This window comes from Castor canadensis, chromosome 13 (genome assembly GCF_047511655.1).
Source record: "Castor canadensis chromosome 13, mCasCan1.hap1v2, whole genome shotgun sequence".
NCBI lineage: Eukaryota > Metazoa > Chordata > Mammalia > Rodentia > Castoridae > Castor > Castor canadensis.
The window spans coordinates 109,496,407-109,519,181 of NC_133398.1; the positions used below are offsets into that span (position 1 = coordinate 109,496,407).

General features: G+C 43.5%; 1 protein-coding gene and 1 pseudogene across 1 annotated transcript in view; one reads left to right on the forward strand and one right to left on the reverse strand.

Annotated features, from left to right (window-relative positions):
• Positions 1 to 18,230, reverse strand: part of LOC141415489 (uncharacterized) — a 95,563-nt gene extending 77,333 nt beyond the window's left edge. The window contains exons 1-3 of the mRNA XM_074052204.1: positions 18,140 to 18,230; positions 17,544 to 17,854; positions 9,263 to 9,349 (exon numbers count right to left, since the gene is read on the reverse strand). Coding sequence (XP_073908305.1) covers positions 9,263 to 9,349; positions 17,544 to 17,854; positions 18,140 to 18,230 — 489 coding nt within the window. The remainder of the gene's footprint in view (positions 1 to 9,262; positions 9,350 to 17,543; positions 17,855 to 18,139) is intronic.
• On the forward strand, positions 2,108 to 2,677 carry LOC141415703 (large ribosomal subunit protein eL27-like; annotated as a pseudogene).
• Positions 18,231 to 22,775: the final 4,545 nt, after the last annotated feature.

The following is a 22,775-nucleotide window of genomic DNA, read 5'->3' on the forward strand; positions in this document are numbered from 1 at the left end:
AATTAGGTAAATATCTAAGAATGACCCTACCAGTCCTGACACTCTTCAACTGCATAATACCATAAATCCCTAAACAACTTTAAAAAAGCACTTTTGTCTGTTAATGCAGACTACAATACAAAACTATGCTCGAATATCCAAGCAAGATAATTAAGAAAAATTATAGGAATACTCAATTAAATATAGTGCCCTGTATCTGCTAGAAGTACCCAAGAGGGGAGATGCAGAACTCTGGAAAATATAATCCCTGCTTTCAGAAATTACAGTATCTAGTTAAGGAGACAATGCTAAAAAAGAAAAAAAATGAAAAAATAATACATGGACTTTTAAATGCTAATGAGTCAGGTACCAGTGGCTATAATCCTAGCTTTTTGGAAAGTTGAGATCAGGAGGATCAAGGTTTGAGGCCAGGCAGGATAAATGGTTTGTGAGAACCCCATGGCTGAAATAACCAGAGCAAAATGGACTGACTAGAGGTATGGCTCAAGCAGTAGAATGCCTGCTTTGTAGGTAAAACCCGAGTTCAAACCCCAGTCCCACCCAAAAAAAGAAAAAGAAAGGCTAAAATGAGGAGTAGTTGGTAAAGGTGAGTAAAGGTAGTAACCATCAGTGTACCAAGCACAAACTCTTTGAAGGCAGGACCTATATATTATTCATTTTGTCTGTCTTCAAAGAACCTAGGTCAGGATGTTAAACATAGGCACTTTCATTATATGTATGTGGTATGGGGTAATGGATTAATGAAACAAAATGCTGTATGATAAGACGTGATTACAGGCTTTGGAAAAGAGAAGTAGCATGATGAAAACTGTATTTACAGTTCTTTGAAATAAGAACTGAGGATGTTTAAGTCTCCACAGAGTACCTTTAAAGCTAACTGAGGATCCACATAGTTTATTAAATCAAATATGGAGAAAGGCCATATTGAGTGCGACAAACCACTGTACCAACTAGAAGTGAATACATTAAACATTTTTTGCCACTTATTCTATCATGACTTAGACAGACTCTTAAAATCCATGGCAACTGCATAGATCATTACATATAAATAAAAAAGTTAAAGCAGAGCCTGAAACTCTTAGCCCCTTTACTAAACTCACCAGTTCTATTTGGCATTCTAGGCAAGGTATCTAGTTAGGCAAGCTAACTCTACAGAACAAATTGTATAATGACTCAAATGCCATAACTATTTACTTCTAGCTCATGTAAAGTCCATAGCATGTGTCCTTGGTCAGCAGACAGCTCTCCTCTAAGCAGTGGCTCTGGCACCCATGACCCTTCCATCTCGTGGCTGGGGGCTTCCTGGGTGACTGGACTCCTCTGCACTGAGACAACTGAGGAAAGGACACATACTCATGACTCAAGGTGTTGGGGCCCAGGCCTGGAAGTAGCATACTTCTCTGTGCTCACTCCATTGACAAGAATTTGGCCACGAAGCAGGCATACCTAATTGTAAGGACATCTGGAAAAAGGCCAGTAGAAGAGACAGGTTCAGGATCAGCTAAAAGTCTCTGCACAATGTCATCTGTAAATTGTCTTTTAATTATAGAAGAGTTACTCTTTTCAAAAAATGTCTTCTGCTAACCTACAACTCCACCTTTAATCCCTAGTCATTCAGTATCTAAAACAAGTCTAGTGAACTTTCTTCTCTGATAAACATTTTTCTGACATACTCCAAAACAGACTGTATCAATGGTATCATTGAAGGGATGTTTGGCTTATTCATCCCAGTACCTCCAGTACTTAATTCAATGTCTGCCACATAACAGAAGCTCAAACATTTGTTGCATTTATGGATGAATGGCATTCTTAAAGTTCACAGAAAGTAAAAAAAGGTAGTCCCATCTCCTGCCCTGGGATTTACCAAAGGCCGTTTGTCCCTTAAGCACAGTTCTCCTCTGGTAATACTGCCCTGTTGCTTCCTATCCTCTGGTCCCCAAGACAATCACTCTGAGATCCTGTGCCTCAGTGCTCCTGCCCCTAAGAATCAGTAGCCATCAAGTCTCAGTCCAGCAATGCTGTGAATTTTTTGGAAGGAGTCATATTCTTTTACTCATTCAAGAATTCAGGCACCCTTTTTGCTGTGGGACTTCTGGTTGCTGTCGAAATGGGCAAATTCATGTAACCCAGGAAAGTGGTGCTGGTCCTAGCCGGACGCTACTTCGGACGCAAAGCCGTCATCGTGGAGAACACTGATGATGGCACCTCAGATCACCCCTACAGCCATGCTCTGGTGGCTGGAATTGACTGATATCCCCGCAAAGTGACAGCTGCAATGGGCAAGAAGAAAATCGCCAAGAGGTCAAAGATAAAGTCTTTCGTGAAAGTTTATAACTACAATCACCTTATGCCCACAAGGTACTCTGTGGACATCCCCTTGGACAAGACTGTTGTCAATAAGGATGTCTTTAGAGACCCAGCTCTTAAACACAAAGCCAGATGGGAGGCCAAAGTCAAGTTCGAGGAGAGGTACAAGACTGGCAAGAGTAAGTAGTTCTTCCAGAAGCTTCGGTTTTAGATGTGTTTTGTTCCCGTTATTAAAAAAAAGAAACAAGCTGCCTGCCTGCTGCATTGATTATTCAGACTGGTAGAAGTAGACCTTTCATAGGATAAGAGAGACTGGGTGGTAGGTGAGGGGCTGTAGGAAAATATAAAATAAAATAATGACCTGTAAAAAAAAAAAAAGAATTCAGGCAATATAAGTAAAGTTACTTTAGGCCAACTAAGGAAGAATGTGTGTGGGGGGTGCGCAATAGTTTTCACAAATACTAAAATTTTGGCTACAGCACAAGTCTGCTAAATAAGAAAGTACAAGGTCTGTCAAAAGACATGTTTTGGCCAGCCACCAATAGTTCATAACCATAATCCTAGCCACTTGGAAGGTTGAGATCAGCAGAATATAGGTCCAGGCCAGTCCAGGCAAATAGTTCATGAGACCCCATCTCAACCAACAGCTGGGAGCAGTGGCACACACCTATCATCCCAAGCTATACAGGAGGCTGAGATCAAAAAGAAGGTGGTTTCAGGTCAGTGAGACCTCATCTCAAAAGGGTGGGCATGATAGTGCACATCTCTCATCCCAGCTACAGTGGGAAATTTCAAATAGGAGAGTTGCAGTCCAGGCCATCTTGGATAAAAAACAAGATCCTACCTCAAAAATAACCAGAGCAAAAACAGCTGGAGATATGGCTTAAGTGGTAGAATGCTAGCCTAGAAAGCACAAGGCCCTGAGTTCAAATCTTGTACCTCCCAAAAGCTCTTTTTACAGTAAATTTTTATAGTATAACTATAGCACATGCACACACACACACACACACACACACACACATGCTACTATACTATTACTCTTTCCACACTCCACTTGGGCAGGTACAATAAAACAAGGAAATGCTAGCCTCTAAGGGAACTGAGGCACAGGTCATTTTAGGCTCTCAAATAAAGTTCAACACCTAGAGTTGAGTTCAAAAGCAAACAAGTGGCTACAACAGCCCACAAAATAATTGTGAGTCTAAGCAGCTTGCAGGAACTAGCCCTATAAATCAAACCTGATTTATGGCCTGAAAAATAAGATTACTTGAGTCACTATTACCAGAGATCCATATGAAGTATATTTAAAGTGATTTCAGAAGTTTAAAAAATCTTTCCTGTTATGAATCATGGTGGCATTAGAATTTTCATAAATTTTTTAAATAAATTTTTATTTGGATATAGTCATTATACAGGGGGGATTCGTAGTGACAACTCCAATGAGACTTATATCCTACGTTAGTTACACTGCCCCCATTGTCTCTCCCTCTTCAACCTCCTCCCCACCCCACTTAAAGCAACTGCAAGCAGTTTCTTAGTTCTGTTTCATATAGGTATATGAAGTCCATCTGCCATATACTGTGAAAGAAGGAGATTAAGGTGACGGTATATGGCAGAATTTTCATACATTTAATTTGGCCAGGAAGCAAGTATACTCAACAGTCTGAAAGTAATCAGACAGCCCTTAATAAATATCCCCATTTGTACAAATATACATATTCTAGAACATATTCAGAAAAAAAAACTATGTAAGACTGAGAATTATATTTCTCAGTAGTACTTTAGTAGTAATGCTAACCATTTTTAACTACTCGAAGATAAAATACCAACAGAACCAACCCAACAAACTAGGTCTTTCATCTAATACTGCATACATACGACAATCATTTTCTTACATAAAATTTTTTCATCCTAAAAGGTACAAGACATTATGCCTGCTCTAGAAAAGAGGATGCCAAGGCAGGGCCGGGCATTTGGCCAGGGCCCCAGACCAGGCTCCCCATACTGTTCTGAGCTATTATTTTCACAAGAACGCAGGACTCACTCCCTAGGAACTCAGAAATGCTGCTCCACAAAGAAAGTACTCAGGTTGCTCTGGCAGAAAGCTAAAGCCAATGGACATACTGAGGAGCAGCACAGATTATCTGTAATGTAACCTGGGAGGTGGACTTCCTAAAGGCACTGAGGCAGTGGCACAGACACTGCTGTGCATGCCTGGATATTGATCTTGTCTAAAGAAGATTTTCTGTGCTTCTCAAACAGTTTTTGGTCCATGAACCAGACCACCCGTCACCTATCACTACTGTTCAAAAAACTGAAACCTCATCAAAGCTAAAGCAGGAATGACACAGTTTCTCATAACAGAGCGTTGAGGCGTATACCGAGAAAATGGCAGCCACATGTCCCTGAATGGAACTCAGCTATCTGGGCCTCTCTTAATCCAAACACAGCTAGAACTAGGAAGGAAGCCAGGACACACTCGAAAGGCCAAGAGATTTTTATAAAGTCCACGCACACCAGCTCACCTACTTTACTGCAAGAAGAGGCTCTCTGACCCACATTCCTAGCATAGTTACTATTAAACTACTCACAGTTCTAACAAGCTTAATTATCAGGCTGCCAAGCCCACAGAAGATCAGAGGCAACAAACCAGAAGAAAGAGAGCTAAAAACTGACATAGAAGCAGAAGCAAAAGAGTGACAAGGAATAGCAAAGACAGGTTTTTTTTAAACAGTAAAAACTGAACACAAGACCTTGAAAGGTACAGCAGTTTGGGATCACTTATCATAAAAGCAACACTCCACTCAAAAGACCCTGAAAATATCACGGTATTAAACAAAGCCCAGTTCAATAACATATATAACATGAACCCAAGTTAAAAAGGAAAATATAACTTAAATTTCATGCATTCTACTTACTACAGGGAGAAAAGGTTGCATATTTAATACCTTTAGTTTGCATATCACATTACCTCAGATAAAATACTCCCAAATGGATCACTTCATTTCATCCTCAACAACCTCATAAAAGCAGACCCCTCCAATGGCCAGGAACCTCTGGTAAATAATTTTATTTTAGCAAGGTAGATGGGTTTATCAGTGGCAGGTATAAGACAGTATGATAATTTATAAACAGGAGAGAAGACATGAAAAGGCACCTATGCCCCTAGATGGGGATGAAGGGAGAGAGCCAAGAAAGCTGCCTGAGAAGGTCATCTCAAGGCCACATCTTAACCTTCTCCTAGAACTTCTTCACTTCCAAAATGTCCCTTACTGAAAGCTTCCATCTTTCCATTCTACAGGGCTTCCATCTGAGGAACTGCCCTAATGTCTCCTAGTCACATTGTCCCTCCCTACCGTGGTAGACAAACTTCATGATATACACCTACCATAAACCCCATCCCCAATGTTAATACCTTTGTGCAATCCCCTCCCCCTCTACGTGACTAGACTTGCTTCCCACCAGCAAAATGTGGCAAAGGTGATGATGGGCTCTCAATTACTTCTATCTTGCTAGCTGACTCTCCTTTGTAGCTCTGATGAAGTAAGCTGCCATGTGGGAAAGACCCACATGCAGAAGCTTAGAAGCAGATTCTTCCCTAGCTGAGCCTTCTCATGAGAGCCCAGTCCTGGCCAACACCTGGACTGTGGCTGCTGGGGCTGGGAGGCTGCAGACTGGCCATGCCATTCTGAACTCCTAACCCATGAAAACCCTGAAACAATAAACATGTGCTATTTTAAGCCACTAAAATTGCAGTCACTTGTTATAACATCAGTTGGTAATCTAATAAACTCATAGCCCAATAGATACACCAGCATGTGACTTTGTTTCTCACCTTGAACATCAGTAATTTCCCTATCGTTTCCACCAGTAATCTGCATATACTACCAAATTCTTGGAAGAATCATCTACCCTATCTCTATTCCTTGTCCCTCCAAGTCACTATCAAATTGACAAAATGACAAAACACACACATACACACACACACATACACACCCCCACCCACCCTCAGCCATACAAGTTCTTTCTTCAACCCAGATAATTCTTACTACAGACAATTCTTGCCAGGAGTGATTTTCCTAACTCCAGTCCTTCCTATTTGCTTACTCATTCATTCACTTAACGTACAAGCATTTTCTAAGTCCAAGCCTCAAGTCTCTGACATCTACAAACATGCATCTAATTGAGGAAGAATGAGAACAAGCACTTCCAATGCTACAGCCAGGAAAACCATAGAATGCTATGACTGAGGACACAGAGAAAGGGTCCTCAATCCAATCTGGAAAGAGACAAGTCTAATCTAAGCTGAAACCCAGGGCACAGAGTCAGAAAGCACATGTGTGAGATGTGTACTGCATTCTAGAGGAAGGTGTAACTTCTAAATCAAGGCAAGAACAAGGTACAAAGCCTATAGCCATGAGGAAGAATGAGATCCTGGCACAATCAGAATCCAGATTATTTAATATGGTGTCTGTGCAGAGTGGAGAGGAGATTAAAGAGGTCAGAAGGTGGTCCATATTAGCATCTGAAAGAAGAACTGACAATCCAATCAATTCCACTCCTCTGAAAATAAATAAATAAATAAATAAATAAATGCCTCTCCCAGAGCACAGAATAAAACCCAGGCTCCTCAGTGAGACTTCCTAAGCTCCTAGTCACTACTACTATTTCAGGACTATCTACCCATATGCACCATGAATTCCAGCCACAGCCACCACCACCACCTCTCCTGGTTTTGCCTTTTCTCCATTTCCTCTGCTTGATTTTTCTCCTCCAACCATCATGTTGACCTATCAATGATTCCAGGCCAAAGTCTACCTCCACCAGGAAGTCTTCCCAGTTCCTCCAAATGCCCTACGACAGTATTATGAACTGCTTGAGTCAGTTACATCCTCACCTGCTCCCCTACAGACTTTTATCTCTACAGGCTTCTGGAGTACATAGTTAATGAAGTAAATCCTAATGTCAGACTACGAAAAATGATCAGATAAAGTTTCAATTTGCCAGAACTGTATTTGCAAGAGGACAATCATGGAAGGTCACAAAGAAATAATTACTTTTGAATTATATGAAAACAATCAGAAGCCTGGATTTCTTTGTGTTTTCATATAATTATCTCTAAATAAAAACTGCTATGTAAGTTTTTTAACGTAAGTAAGCAAGCTCAGAAACAGTAGGTAATTTCTTCCAGGGACAGAGTAAAGCAAAGACAAATTAGGTCTTCACATACTTTTTCCCAAAAGCTACACAGCCAAAACAACCCCGTCATCTCCACATATCCCACTAACCAGCTCACCTGATTACCTGGAATTTCTTCCCCTAATTCTTTCCTCAATCAATCTCCATGTTCCTCCAGAGTTCTGCTCAGAAAGTGTCCCCAAACTCAGACTAGTCAAATCCATTTACGATCCAATGCACTCACATTCATAGCACTGTATTCTACTTGGAATTCACATGGCATCTTGATTAATGTTAGTCTTCCTCCTGTTAGCTCCATGAGTGCAGGAGCTGAGTCTGTCCTTCCCTGGGACTGGCACAAATAGGCACTTTGCTATTACTTGTTCAGAAAGTGAACTAACTCAAAAGTATAATAACAACTGATGATCACATGGCCCCTGCAGTACAAGATTCCAAAGTATCTTCTAATGCATCCAACAATAAAACTTATATAAATTTCAGTATCGTGGTTTTATTGTAACATGTTTTAACTCTGATAATTAAATATTTAATATGTAATCTGCTAATTCCTAGTAACTGGAATGTGTGTTAACCAGAATACTTTTTATCCTATACAGGCAAGGCATCAGGAAATTTTCACATCAAAAGAACACATACTACAAGAAACCATCCTACAAGCTCTCTTAGAACTTGAAAAGTAGAGTTCCAGCCTAAAAGTGACCTACAGTGTTTCACCAAGTCAGCCTACTGTGTCAATAAATTAAAGCATGTTATGTTGCTGAGGCAAGAGTGCTTGAGCTAGCCAAGAGTTCTTAAGCATATAGCAGATCCCCAAGAAAGGACTTTAACTCCCTAAATAGATACACAGATTTAACAATTCCAGTTGCCTTTTTGTAGAAATTAACAATCTTAATACTCAAATGGAAATGTAAGAAACCTCGAATAGCCAAAGCAACCTCGAAAATAAAGAAGAGTTGGAGGAAGGAGGCCTGGCAGTTCTTGATTTTGAAATTCACTATAGCTAGATGTGGTAGTGCATACCTGTAATACCAGCACTGAGGAAGGAGGACTGCAATCAGTTCCAGGTCAATCTGTGCTTTGTGGTGAGACCTGTCTCAAAAAACAAACCTTACTACAAAGCTACAACAATTAAAAGTGTGGTAATGGCAGAAGGATAAATACATATAGGTCAACTAAATAGAACTAAGACTCCAGAAATAAGCCCACACATTTATAGTCACTTGATTTTCAACAAGGGTAGCAAGACACTTCAATGAGGAAATAATGGTCTTATTTCAATAAATGTCACTAAAAACAGCTCTCTATACACAAAAGACAAAGTTGAAAGCCAACCTCACACCATATACAAAAATTAACTCAAAAGTGAACTAGAGACCTAAATGGAAGAAAGAGCTAAAACTATAAAACTCATAGAAGACAGGTGTAAAGTTTCATGGCTTTGAAATAGGCAGTGGCTTCTGAATTATGACATCAAAAACTTAAGCAACTTAAGTTAAATAGGACTTAAATTTAAAACTTCCGCACTTAAACAGAAACTATCAAGAAAGTGAAAAGGCACCCCAAAAATGGAAGAAGATATTTGCAAATTGTTTACTTGATAATGATATACACAATAATTTTTTTAAAAAACTCTTACAACTCAGCAACAAAACAGTAATTGACTTGACTCAACAACAGACATGAAATTGAACAGATATTTCTACAAAGCAGGCATACAAACAGCCAAAAAACAATGCAAATCAATGGTGGCTCACACCTGTAATCCTAGGTACTCCAGAAGACAAGGATCAGGTGAATCACAGTTCAAAGCCAGCCCCGGCCAAAGTAGTTCTGGAGACCCTATCTGGAAAAAAAGACCACAAAAAAGGGATGGCAGAGTGGAACAAGCAGTAGGAGTACCTGCGTAGCAAGCATAAGGCCCTAAGTTCAAACGCCAGTACAACAACAACAACAACAACAAAAAAAACAAAATCAAAATCCAATGAAAGACCATTTCTCATCCACAAGAATGGACAATAATAAGTGTTAGTAAAGACGCAGAGAAATTGGAACCTTCATACTTTGCTAGCAGGAATATAATGCAAGGCAGTCATTTAGCAAAGCAATTTGTCAGTTCCTTAAAAAATCAAGTTTAAACTGGTCATGGTAGCTGAAGCCTATAATCCTAGAAACTCAGGTGACAAAGATCAGGAGGACTGCAGCTTGAGGCCAATCCAGGCAAAAAAGTTCCCAAGACCCTGTATCTACCAATGGTTGGAAGTAGTGGCATATACCTGTCACCCCTATACAGGGAAACAGGAGGATCGTGGTCCAGGCTGGCCCAGACACAAATCGACTCTACCTCAAAATTTACTAAAACAAAAAGGGGTGGGGTTGTGACTCAACCCTAGCAAGTCCAAGGCCCTGGGTTCAAACCCAGCATGATCAAAAAGGAAAAAAAAAAGTTAAGCATAGAGCTAGGCATGGTAATATGCTGCTATATGCCCAGCTACTCAGGAGACAAGAGATAGGAGAACTACAAGTTCAAGACCAGCCTGGGCCAAGTTAGCAATATCCTATCTCGCAAACAAAAAAGTTAGGGCATAGCTCAAGTGGTTGAGAGCTTGCCTGGCCAGCATGAGGCCCTGGATTCAATTTCTAATACCACAAAAAAAAAGTATTATCTGTATCATATATTGCTACAATTTCACTCATTATGTTACCCAAGAGAATGAAAACATGTCTACACAAAAACTTAACGCTCATAGCAGCATTTCTCAAAATGGTCAGATGGCAGCATAACTCAAATGCCCATGAACCAGTGAATGATATCCTTACAAAAGGGTATTATTTGGCCATAAAAGGAATGAAGTAAGAGATGAAGGCACGGCTCAAGTGGTAGAGTGCCTATCTAGCAAGTGCAAGGCACTGAGTTCAAACCCCCGTTCTGCAAAAAAAAAAGAAATGAAGTAATGATACATGCTATAACACAGATGAACCTTGAAAATATTATACCAACAGAAATAAGTTAGTCATCATACCAACAGAAATAAGTCAGTTACAAAAAAACACTGTAGTATTCCATTTATATGAAATGTCCAGAATAAGCAAATCCATACAGACAGAATGGAGATTAGTAATTGCCTGGGGGAGGGGAGAATGGAGAGTGACTGTTAATAAATACAGATTTTCTTTTTTGGAGTGATGAAAATGTTGCAGAATTAGATAGTGATGAAAGCTGCATAAATATACTAAAAACCACTGAATTTTTAAAGATATTCAAATGTTACACCTCTGTTGTGGTATATGAATTATATCTTTAAAAAGTTGTTACTGAAATAGAAATTAAGCTGATGGAGGGCTCAAGTAATACAGCACCTGTTTTGCAAGCATGAGGTCCTGAGTTCAAACCCCAGTACCACCAAAAAGAAAAAGGGACTCAAATTCTTAAACTACTAAAACTACTTTGGTGATTATGTTTTACTAAAACATTATATACTTTCCTCTTTTGTTAAGCAGATATAATACTAGGCGTTGCTTTTCTGAATACCATATATTCAAGGTCATCACTGTGAAACATCAATTACTAAGCCACTATAAATCCAAATAGTTCAATGTTGCTCAGGCTCTCAGCCTTTTACAGAGTACCTCCAAACAACTGTTGTTTCAGAGGCTTCAACCTGCCATCTACTCCTACTTTCTCCTTCTGTTTCTTCCTTGTACTGTGAGAATTCATGAAAAACAAGAGATTACAGACAGGGAAGATATATGAAGAAAAGCCCATTATAAGGGTGTATACAGGTGTCAGATGCTTAAACAGAGGCTGCTTTCTGTGCTCTTCCTCCCAAACCACTCTAAGGGCAACATTTCTCTTTCTTTCTAAGGATGCACCCTTCTAATCTTTTAATCTTATGGCCCTATGATTAGTGGAAGGGGGAAAAGGCCCACCCAAACATCTGAACTATGATACCTCAGATGTTACTGGCATCCCCCAAACCTCCTTATTCTACCTGAGAACCTCCTCAGAGGAAAGACTACACAGACACTGCATTCTGGGGCATCCTGAGTTGCCACTGTTCAAAGTGCAAGCTTTGGGACAGTTAACACCACCCACCAGCGATTTATTACAGACACACATGCCCACACGTGCACACACACACTCACATACAGAGGCTACTCAGGATGCTTGGTCTCCTATCTGTAGCTACAGTGAACATTTTCTCTGCAAAAAGTTTAATCACTACAGCAACCGAACAGAAGAAACCCATTTGGAGTCAATATCTATTCTTTTCTACTGCTTAATGGAGACAGTTTAAGGTGCCAGGGCCTCTGCTACAGCCCCTTCTCACACAATCTCTTCTCACTCTGACTCCTCTAAATGATCAGCAGGCCACTGATCCTAGTCAACCTTCCACTGCGATGAACACCTGGTCTACGAAAACAAAGTATCCAGCTGAGAGAGCCACAGAAGGTGAAGTCAGACGATAGTGAGTACTAGAACTAGAGTCAAGACATGGATGGGCCATGACTGCAACCACAGTGGGCCACACGTGCACGCAACTTAAGCAAGGAAACTACTGGAGAAAGCCCACTGGCAAGGAGAAATGGAAGGGAATAGCAGAAACAGGAGTCTTGGCATTCCAGGAGAGATCCCAGCTCAGCCCAAGGCGTCTCTAGCAAGAACATCCAGACTCCAGGGACAGTTCCCAGACTATCCCACTGCCCTTCTAGTGTCTGTCCTGGAAGCTGAGACTGATTCTGCCCTTAGACTGATACTGCCTCTATCTGACCTAACCTAGTGACCTGTGATCCTTGCAATCCAAACTACTCTTATTTCAAGTGGGGCCAGCTTACCATCCCAGACAACAACCCCAAACAAACTGTTTCCAACTGTCCACCATGAACCTCAGACAAACCAGTCAATCCTCCTTACAAATATAAATACTGCAAATATTGGAGTCTGACCTAAAAATCACTTTCTGTATAGATGAATCTCAGGGTCTGATTACCATCATTTATTAGCTTATTTTGTTGTTGTTGTGATTTTTTTTGTGTGTGTATGTGAGTGTGTGTGTGTGTGTGTGTGTATGTGAGATGAGTGTGATTTTTGATGACTTATTTAAGGCAGTCTTCAATCCTGGGGTAATGAAAGTACTTCCATTTTTCATTCAAATCCATTTGAAGTTTTAATTTTTTTAATAGTGGCAGAATATACTGAACATAAAATTAAGCATTTTAGTCATTTTTGATCCCCATACAGCTTAGTGGCTGTGAGTACTTTCACACTGTTAGGCACCATCAACACTAGCCATACTTTATTTTAAAAAGCGTTCTGATAATCATGACTTTTTACTTTTACTAACAAATGGTTCTGTCTCTGTTAATCCACCAAATGACAAAGGCAAGGAGCCTCATCAGGGCAGGACTGTGGTAGGATGGTGAAGACAGTAGCAAAGAGCGTCCGCCACAACTTGGAGCAGCCCCAGAGCAGTTCAATCCATCCTCAGTTCTTCCAGACACAGCCACAGAGGCAAGACAGACTAAAAATACTTGAAGAGGACAGATGCAAGCTGTCAAGGATATTCAGCGCTGTTAGAGAGGTCATCGCTATCACCATAGTTGCATCAGAAGGCACTCATACAAGCAGCAATGGGTCATATTTAGAATAATTAAATTCAGTACAGAAAGACTGATGTTCCTTCCCACCCACAATGCCTGCAATAAATTCCTGGGTTTTAAATTTGGCCAAGTAATCTATGATCAATTTCTAGAGGACCCCTAGGAAGAAAGACAAGTACTTCAAAAGCTCTGAGTACCCACTCACCACCTTTCCACATGTTACAGCTTTCTTTTTAGCACAACAGCCTCCATCAATAAAACTAAATGTGGAAGAAACCTCCATCGAAGCTTTGTCAAAGCAAATGACTCAATCAGCACAGAGAGAGAAAGAATAAGGCAGGGAGTGTTTACCAGACACCAGGAACTTTGTGTGCCCCTCTGAATCTTTAAATAAGAAACTTTCAAAAATGAATGATGCCAAGGCCTCCTCAAATAGCCAGGCCAATAGCAGCCCAGGGACTATGCTCAAGTAAAGATTCTGTATTTTGATTAGAGTGGACCCACAGCAACTCCCCAATCCACATGAGTTTCTTAACAGGAAGAGCATTTACTAAATTACTGGCAATCAATACATTTTAATAAGTTATATCAATCCACTCCAAAAATACACCTAAATGAATATAAATACTAACTTGAACATAAAAGGTTTGTGGTTAGCAGATACTTTTTCATCTGTAATCATGTATTACTTGTCTGTTTTCCAAAACTATGAGCCCTCGACCTGAAATCTTAGAGAATAACAAGGAAGAATGAACATTTTATGTTGAGCATATTCTTTAAAAAACCTTAACAATAGCCAGGTGCTGGTGGCTCATGCCTGTAATCCTAGCTACTCAGGAGGCAGACATCAGGAGGATCAAGGTTCAAAGCCAGCCCAAGCAAATAGTTCACAAGATCCTAGCTCGAAAAACCCTTCACAAAAATCAGGCTGGTGGAGTGGCTCAAAGTGAAGGCCCTGAGTTCAAGCCCCCGCACCGCAAAAAACCAAAAATCCTTAACGTTTTTATATTCCTTAACATAATATTCACAGTGTGGTAAAGTCAGATGTAAAAAATTAGCCTTCTAAGTACACTAGAAAGGAGGCACTACAAAGGCAGAAGCTCAAACTCTTCTTATATGGCTTGAACTTACATATTTGTTCTAGACCTGGAGCAAGTACCCAAAAGGAAAACAAACCGTTACACAGAACAGCTGAGTATCAGCAAAGCAACAATTAAGTGAAATCCCTATATTTTCTTACCATGATGAAAAGAACTTTAGAGGTCATTTCTAGAACAATACGTTATCCAACACATGAATCTTCTCAACATCAATACTAACTCATTCCATAGAGGTGAATGAAAAGCTGGGCTAGAATCAAAAAGGAGAAGCCAGGCATGGTGGTTCATACCTGTAATCCTAGCTGCTCAGGAGACAGGAGAGGGGAATAGTTAAGCTGAAGGTAAGTCAGCGCAAAGGTAGAAGAGAGACTCTGTGTCAAGAACAAATCAAAACCAAAAAAGCTGGAGGTATAACTCAGTCATAGAGCACGTGCGTAGGTCCTGGGTTCAATCTCTAGTACTGCAAAAAAAGTGATGAAAGAAGAAGTACTGCCTGGTAAGAAGGAGAAGGTGGGTAGGCTAGAGAGAGAACAGCTTCTACCTCCCAGTCCACAGAAGTGGCTTGAGAAAGGACAGCAAAAAATGCATTGCTAGCTGGGACCCTGAGTCCTGTGGCCAGCAGTCCCAGCTACTGAAGGATAAAAGCACTAGACAGGAGTCAAAAAGGACTTGTTCTAAAAGACTCTGAAAAACTTAAAGCCTTCATGGCCAGAGGACTAACCTATCACTGCTTCCTTTAGGTTAAGACAAAAACAACAATGCTGACACTATATATATCATTTTTCCAAACACTGGGAAAACTAATCATCACAGTCCCCAACTTTTCATAAATCCTACAGAAGTACACAGTATTAAAAATTAGAAAGTTTTTAAAAAGAACTATTCATTTCTTCAATATTACTTACAAATAGGGGTTGGGGGTTGGTTCAGTGGTAGAACACACTTGCCCAACATCCACAAGGCCTTGGGTTCAATCCCCAAAACAACAACAAAACAATTACTTACAAATAGATTCCTCCTTATATATATTTAAATAACAAAGCTATCTGGTTCTTAGGAAAAATAACAAATGCCACTTAAGTCTTCAAATGCATAACCACGAGCTTGCTTTATTTTCTACCTCTTAGTTCATCTACCACTCATCTCTGACTACTCATCTCTGTTCCCCATCAAACAACTCAGTTCAACCTAAAGGAACATGAAGCTCTAGTTTCATTTAGTTCTCCTATCATTTAAGGATAGGTGACAATCTGTGAGTTGTCACCAGGCTTTAAAAAAAATCATCTCTAGCATGAGACATTTGTGAGAGCAGGGGTTCAATACCCAGCATGAGAGAGGGGGGAGAGGAAAAGAGGGAGAAACATAGGGTATCAATCAAAATGGTTTCACTTTCAATCATCTACTCGAACCATGAATTACAACTGAGCTAAAATCGTACTTCCTAAATGCAACTCATTTTATTCTAAATGTTCTTGGCAACTAAGTATCCCAAAAAGTCAGAAAACCCTAAGAAAGCAAAGAAAAAGAACTTTTTTTACAGCTCACCATTCGTCAACCACAGGAGGCTTGAAAGATGCCATGGGCCAAAGGCCCAGCCTCCAACTTGGTCCTACAGAGGAAAACTCCAAATATTTCTTTAAGAACTGTTCTCACACAGTACTAAATTACAAGCATTGACCTTCCTGGAGGAAGAGCTGGAGTCCACAGCTACATGAGAATACAATCTAAGAGAGCTGAAATCTGACTCCAACACAAGGGATGTTACGCCAGTTCCATAATAATTGAGTTTATTTAAAATATAAAATATTTTAACATATAAAATAATAAAGTTATTTAAAATGTTTCAAGAGTAACAGAATGCTCAGAAAAACACAAATTCATTCCAAAAATAATTTGAGTAGAACATAATTTAAATTCCAGGCCTAACCTTTCTGAAATAACGCAGAATTCTACATTTCAACCAAATCATAAGAGAAATACTACTTTATAACAAAAGAGCTATATAGCAGAGCATTCTGAACTTGCAGAGAGAACAAAAATTTTGTGTCAATATGTTCACAACACAATTCAATCCACAAAAATCATGAGATAATTAAGCTGTTTTTAGATTTCAATTTATTTGGCTAGGAACCTTATCCAAACTGCATTGATGCAAATCAGTATGAGCAACTCCAACACTATTAAAATAACTCCAGACTTATCTTTTGTTCTACCTTTTATCGTTGCTTTATAGGCTAATGGTAAACTGGTGTGTGTACATGCCAGGAAATAGCTCAGTATACAAAGTAAAAAAAGTGATGTGGAATCATCAAATTCATGAATGAAAATGCTTACATCATGGTTGGGCTCCCAGAAGAGGTTAGAGTAGTATATGAAGAAACTGTGGATCTTTTGGGATGTTAAATCACCAAAGTCACTTAGTTAAGGTGATTTAAAAAAAACTTTCCTTGCACAGAAAGAAAGAAGGGAGAAGGGTAAAGAAAAACTGATACACATGTGTATGGCACAAACAAGCATAACTACTAACCACAGATCTTTCATATTATTAATGTTACAAGTAACATTTTTAAAAACACTGTTGGTGTGTCTCTAAATAAGCAGGACATAATTGCCATCTCAATCTTAAATCTTTCTCCCACGACATGGCCTATCAGTCAAAAAAGAGCACAGGATTCAGGGCTGGAGACATGGCTGAAGCAGTAAGTGCCAGTGTGAAGGCCTGAGTGCAAACTCCAGTACCTACCCGCATCCCCCCACCCAAAAAAGAGCACATGATAAGAGTTACAGGAGAAGACTGCCTGGCATCACATTACACCTGATTTTAAATTATTCTTAAAGTAACAAGGAGACCTCAATGACCCAAGGAAATAATGAAATTTTTACTTGAGACAGAAAAAATGATTTTACCTTATGATGTAATGTAAATAAAGAGATTCCCGCGGCCCCAACACAGACTGGCGCGGGGGACCCCTGCTGTCAAGGGCTCAGGAGCAGCTGGGATGCCTCCTCCTCGCTCAGCCCGGCCCCTTCTCCAGACCTGAACCCCGAGCGCACGCCTCCTACTGCTGCCACTGCTGCCGACGCCGCCGCGCACCCGCCCTGGCCGCGCCCCGGCCCCGCACGCCCCCCGCTCCCCCAGCCCAGCCCGTCCCCGGGGGTGTGGGGCCTCGCGCTCCGCCACCCCACAAGTCACCCTCAGGACCCGGCCACGCTCCACCCCCTCACCTCACCGGCCCTCTCCCCTGCCGGGGCGCCCGCCCGGCGCCGCCCATGCCCGAGATGTCCGGCGGGGCCAAGTCCCGCCGTCTGCCGCGCCGGCCCTCGCGCTCCAGCTCTTACCTCCCAGCTTGTTTTCGGCAGCCACTTCGCCTTCGCGCGCCACATCCTCCTCGTCCTTCTCGCGACCGGGACCCCTAGCGCACGCCTCCTACTGCTGCCGCCGCTCCTGCCGCTCCTGCCGCCGCCGCCGCCGCCGCCGCCGCCGCCGCCGCCGACGCCGCCGACGCCGCCGACGCCGCCGACGCCGCCGACGCCGCCGACGCCGCCGACGCCGCCGACGCCGCCGACGCCGCCGACGCCGCCGACGCCGCCGACGCCGCCGACGCCGCCGCGCACCCGCCCTGGCCCCGCCCCGCGCCCCCCCCCCGCGCCTCCCCCCCCAGCCCAGCCGCCGCGCACCCGCCCTGGCCCCGCCCCGCGCCCCCCCACCCGCGCCTCCCCCCACCCGCGCCTCCCCCCCACCCGCGCCTCCCCCCCACCCCGCCCCCCCAGCCCAGCCGCCGCGCACCCGCCCTGGCCCTGCCCCGCGCCCCCCCGCCCCCACCCCCGCTCCCCCAGCCCAGCCCGTCCCCGGGGGTTGGGGGGTGTGGGGCGCCGCGCTCCGCCACCCCTCGAGTCACCTCAAGACGCGGCCGCGCTCCTCGCTCCCACCTTACCGGCCCTCACCCTGGCCAGGGCGCCCGTCCGCCGCGCCCCCGCTCGGCGCCTTCGATGCCCGGGATGTCCGGCGGGGCCGAGTCCCGCCATCTGCCGCGCCGCCCCTCCCGGCCCTCGCGCTCCGGTTCTTACCTCCCAGCTTGTATCCGGCACCCACTTCCCCTTTGCGCGCCACATCCTCCTCCTCGCGACCGGGACCCCGAGCGCATGCCTCATACTGCTGCCGCCGACGCCGCCGCGCACCCGCCCTGGCCCCGCCCCGCGCGCCCCCCCGCCCCCCTCCCGCTCCCCCAGCCCAGCCGCCGCGCACCCCCCACTCCCCCAGCTCAGTCCGATCCCGGGGGTGGGGGCGGGGTTGGGGCCCTGCGCTCTGCCACCCCGCGAGTCACCTCAGGACGCGGCCGCGCTCCGCCCCCCCACCTCACCGGCGTGATCCTGGGGCTGAAGGAAGTTCCCGGGGAAGCCGCTGCTGGCGCATAGGGTCCAGGTGGCAGCGGCGGACGCGCCGGAATTTCCGCGATCCCATAGCCTGCCAAGCGGCGGGGAGCGGTCCCGGGAGGCCTCGGCTCTGAGATGCGCTGGGGAGCCGCGCTCTGGAGTGCATCGTCCGGCCCAGACTCTGGGCGTCGCTGCCTGCCGCGGGGGAAGGGTGCGTGCCTCCCGCCAGGCCCAGGTGGACGGGTGGATGGATGGACGGGTGGACGGGTGGATGGAAGCATGGGTGGATGGATGGATGGATGGTGGGTGGACGGATGGATGGATGGGTGGATGGATGGATGGATGGTGGGTGGACGGATGGATGGATGGATGGTGGGTGGACGGATGGATGGATGGGTGGATGGATGGATGCCTAGTCCAGCTCCATCCAAAGGAAGCAGGATGCTGAGGGGGCAGGGGATTCATGGATGCATGGATGGAGACTGTATCAGTTCACTCTGGCTGCCATACAAAATACCACAGGCTAGAGATTTAAACAGACATTAATTTTCTCACAGTCCTGAAGGCTGGAAGTCCAAGATCAAGGTGTTGGCAGGTTGTGGTCCTAGCTACTCAGGAAGCAGAGATCAGGAGGATCGTGGTTTGAAGCCAGCCTGGGCAAATCGTTCTGGAGACCCTATCAAAAAACCCAACACAAAAAAGGGTTGGCAGAGTGGCTCAAGTGTTAGAGTACCTGCCTAGCAAGTGTGAAGCTCTGAGTACCCCAGTATTGAGGAAAAAAAGGAAGTAGTAGAAAGAAGGAGGAGAAGGAGGAGAAAGAAGAAGGAGAAGGGGCAGGGGAAGGGGGAGGAGGAGAAGAAGAAAAGAAGAAGAAAGAAAGAGAGGAGGAGGAGGAGGAGATGGGGAGGAGGAGGAGATGGGGAGGAGGAGATGGGGAAAGAGGAGATGGGGAGGAGGAGATGGGGAAAGAGGAGATGGAGGAGGAGGAGACGGAAGAGCTTTGATCTTCCCGATCTTGGCCTCCCAAGTAGCCAGGATTGCAGGTGTGGCCCACACTGGCCTCAAACTCAAGGTCCTCCTGCCTCAGGTTCCCAAGTGCTGGAATTACAGGCAAGAACCACCACACATAACTAACAGCTTTCTAGTTTTAAAAAGATTACAGGGCAAATGATGTTTTTCTCCCTCAGTAGTGGGCTTCCCATGGAATCAAAGAACGGAAGGAGATTCTTTGGACAAATACAAAAGAAAAAAAATAAGGAGGGTCCCTAAGAAATTAGCACTGTAAATAGTTCAGGGTTTATTCAAGACAAAATTAAAAGACTGTGACTTAAATGCGCGAGTGTATATAGGAAGTCATTATGATACTTTCAGAGAAGAACAGGCCTTTGGGTTGGTCTGAATTCACGGAGTCCACAGCAAGTTCTATAAAAGAAAGCCTTTTATTACTGCCACAGTAATGACTCTAGTAAAGGGAGGTTATTTTAGGTAGGTGGAGTTTTCTCTGTTGGAGGGGAAATCTCTGAAAATAATTTGACAGTCTACATTAGTGCTGTCACTGGTCCCATTTTGGTTTTGAGGTGGAGGATCCCAGGCTTCATCGTACAATTACTAACAATTTCAGGAACTTCCTCTCCAACTGCAGATAACAGAGACTTTGTGCCTCCAAGTGCGGGGCCACCTCTTGCAGCTTTGGTGGCTCAGGTCTGCTTTTAGTCACACGCTGTGAAGATTCATTCAACCTCCTTTCTCCCTGAGCCTTTGCCACACGGAGTGTTTGCTTGGAAGTTTCAAAGGCTCACAGAGCTCCTCTACACTGCACAAGGTTGGCCTGCATTTGGTCAACTGACTGTTGAATAATTGGCATGGCTTTAGAATGCCAACAGGAAAGAACCAGCAAAGGAAGGACTGGGGGTCAGGAAGGACAGGCTGGTCTCGGTCCTGCCTGAGCTGAGCTCCGGTGGAATGGGGGCGTCTGTGTGGAGTCATGGTGGGACAGGGACAGCCCTTGTTCAGAATGGAAACTTTGGAGCCAGATCCACCATGCTAAACACTAATGCATGACCTTGGAGAAGCTGACATTTTAGTTGTAAAATGCTAGTAAAGATAATACCTACCTCAGAGGGCTGTTATTGTTGGAGAATGAAATAATAAATTCAGAGGACCATGCATGGAGCAAGCATCAGTAAACGGGAGTTGGTTTTGCACAGTGCACACCTGGTGGCAGATGTCTTGGTGCTGGTGCCAGGCCCCTTCCTTTACCCTTCTGAAGACACAAATGCAACTTCTATCTGTCAGCATCTGCATTTGGCCGTTTTCTGGCCCTCACAGGACATGCTAGAAAAGCAAGCACATGACAGCTCTGGAAGCAACCTGGAAAGAAGAACTGACGGGTGTATAAACACCCCAGCTCCCCTGCCTCTGCACTGGAGTCACTCTGACCTCTGTGTTTAGCACTGGCTCCCCAAGTTCCTCACTGGGACTGGACTCCTGTTAGTTATCCACAAGGATGACTTTGGTGATAATGTGCCTTTATCAGTGTTTGCCTGATGTATTTTCTCACTCCCCACTCTCAAATCATTACTCAGATCTGTCCTCAGGATTGGTTCTGGGGAAACCTCCATTAAGACAATCACCTTGAGCTTGGCGAGGTGGCTCACACCTATAATCCTAGCTACTTAAGAGGCAGAGATCAGGAGGACTGTGGTTTGAAGCAACCAGGGTAAAAAAAGTTTGAGAGACCCTATCTCGAAAAAAACCAAGATAAAACAGGAGTGGCAGAGTGGCTCAAGCAGTAGAGCACCTGCCTTGTAAGTGTGAGTCCCAGAGTTCAATCCCTGGTACCACAACACACAAACACACACACACACACGAAGACCATCTCCTTGAATGTGAGAAAAGAATTTTCACTACCCATGTTGGATTTATATAGACCCAGTTCTGCAGTTCCTGCAAGGAACCTTCTTATACATAAGCTGTGAGGTCTTTGAACCAACTAAGTCATAAATGGAATTTTTCTTAATCAGTGCAATGGACCCAAAGACAATTTGCTCAGGAGCTGCTTCAGTCAAAAGATTAAACACCTTTCACATGGGTTTCTGTTGCCTCAGAAATTTCAGATATTCTGAGCCCTTGTTCCTTGTGTTTTCAATTTTCATAAGACGCTTCATCAACACTCTCTCTTTAAACATTAGTATTTGGGGGAGGGAAGCAAAAAGGAAACAATAATATCTATAAACTAGAATTGCAACCTCTGGACATTGTTTTAAAATAGATGAACTGGCCTGATTTTTTGAGAAAAGAAAGAAATCTGCAAGTTTTGAAAATGGCAATTATTGATTGGGGGCCCTGATAATAATGACATCAATAAGACCTGTCTTCATATGACTGAGGAAGTGAGTAAACCCTAACTAAAAGACAGTGTAAGTTATTTCGAAGGTACTTGCAAAGCCCATCTTCACCTTCTGAAATTCTGAATAGTTAATCAGTAATATGAAAACAACTTTCCATAATATATGAATTGCTCAAAGTAATGCTTTAAAAACATTTCATGCTTTATTTGTATTGCAAAGTGTCCATGTTATGTGTCATGGTAAAGGATAGCATGGGAGGGCCTTTGATTTGGCATTTCTAGTTCATTCCTTCTTTTTAGTGGAGGGAAGAGACACAAGGAGCTTGTGACATGGGTATTGTTCTAGTTTTTCCGTCAACTTGAGAAGTTAAATTGGATGAATAACTGAGCCCTTTGTCAAAGAGGACCTTTGGGCACAAGCTGTGTTATAACAGAGAGGTGGGAGCAAAAACGTAGTATTTATGTTTGGGGAGCTATTTTCCAAAGCCTCTGGAGGAAGTGTACACATAAATTCATTCATCACTTCAACAAATATTACTGAATTCCTACCTGAGCACAGCATAGAGTTAGATGTTAGTATAATAATGACCAAAAACCAGTTATGAGGTGTATGGTCCAGCTGGAAGCAAAGCAGATATTATTTGTTGATTGCACGAATGAGAGTCTAATTACCCAGTAAAGACAATGCATGATTGTGCAGTGAGGTCATGTGCTCTGAGGGATAGCAGAGCAGTTCCATCAACTCATCTACCAGTGAAATCTGCCCTGGGCTGAGGAAGAGATGTTCAAGCTGAAGGATGAAGGATGAGTAGAGTTATCTGAGACTCAAGGATTGGCTTGGGTTGGGG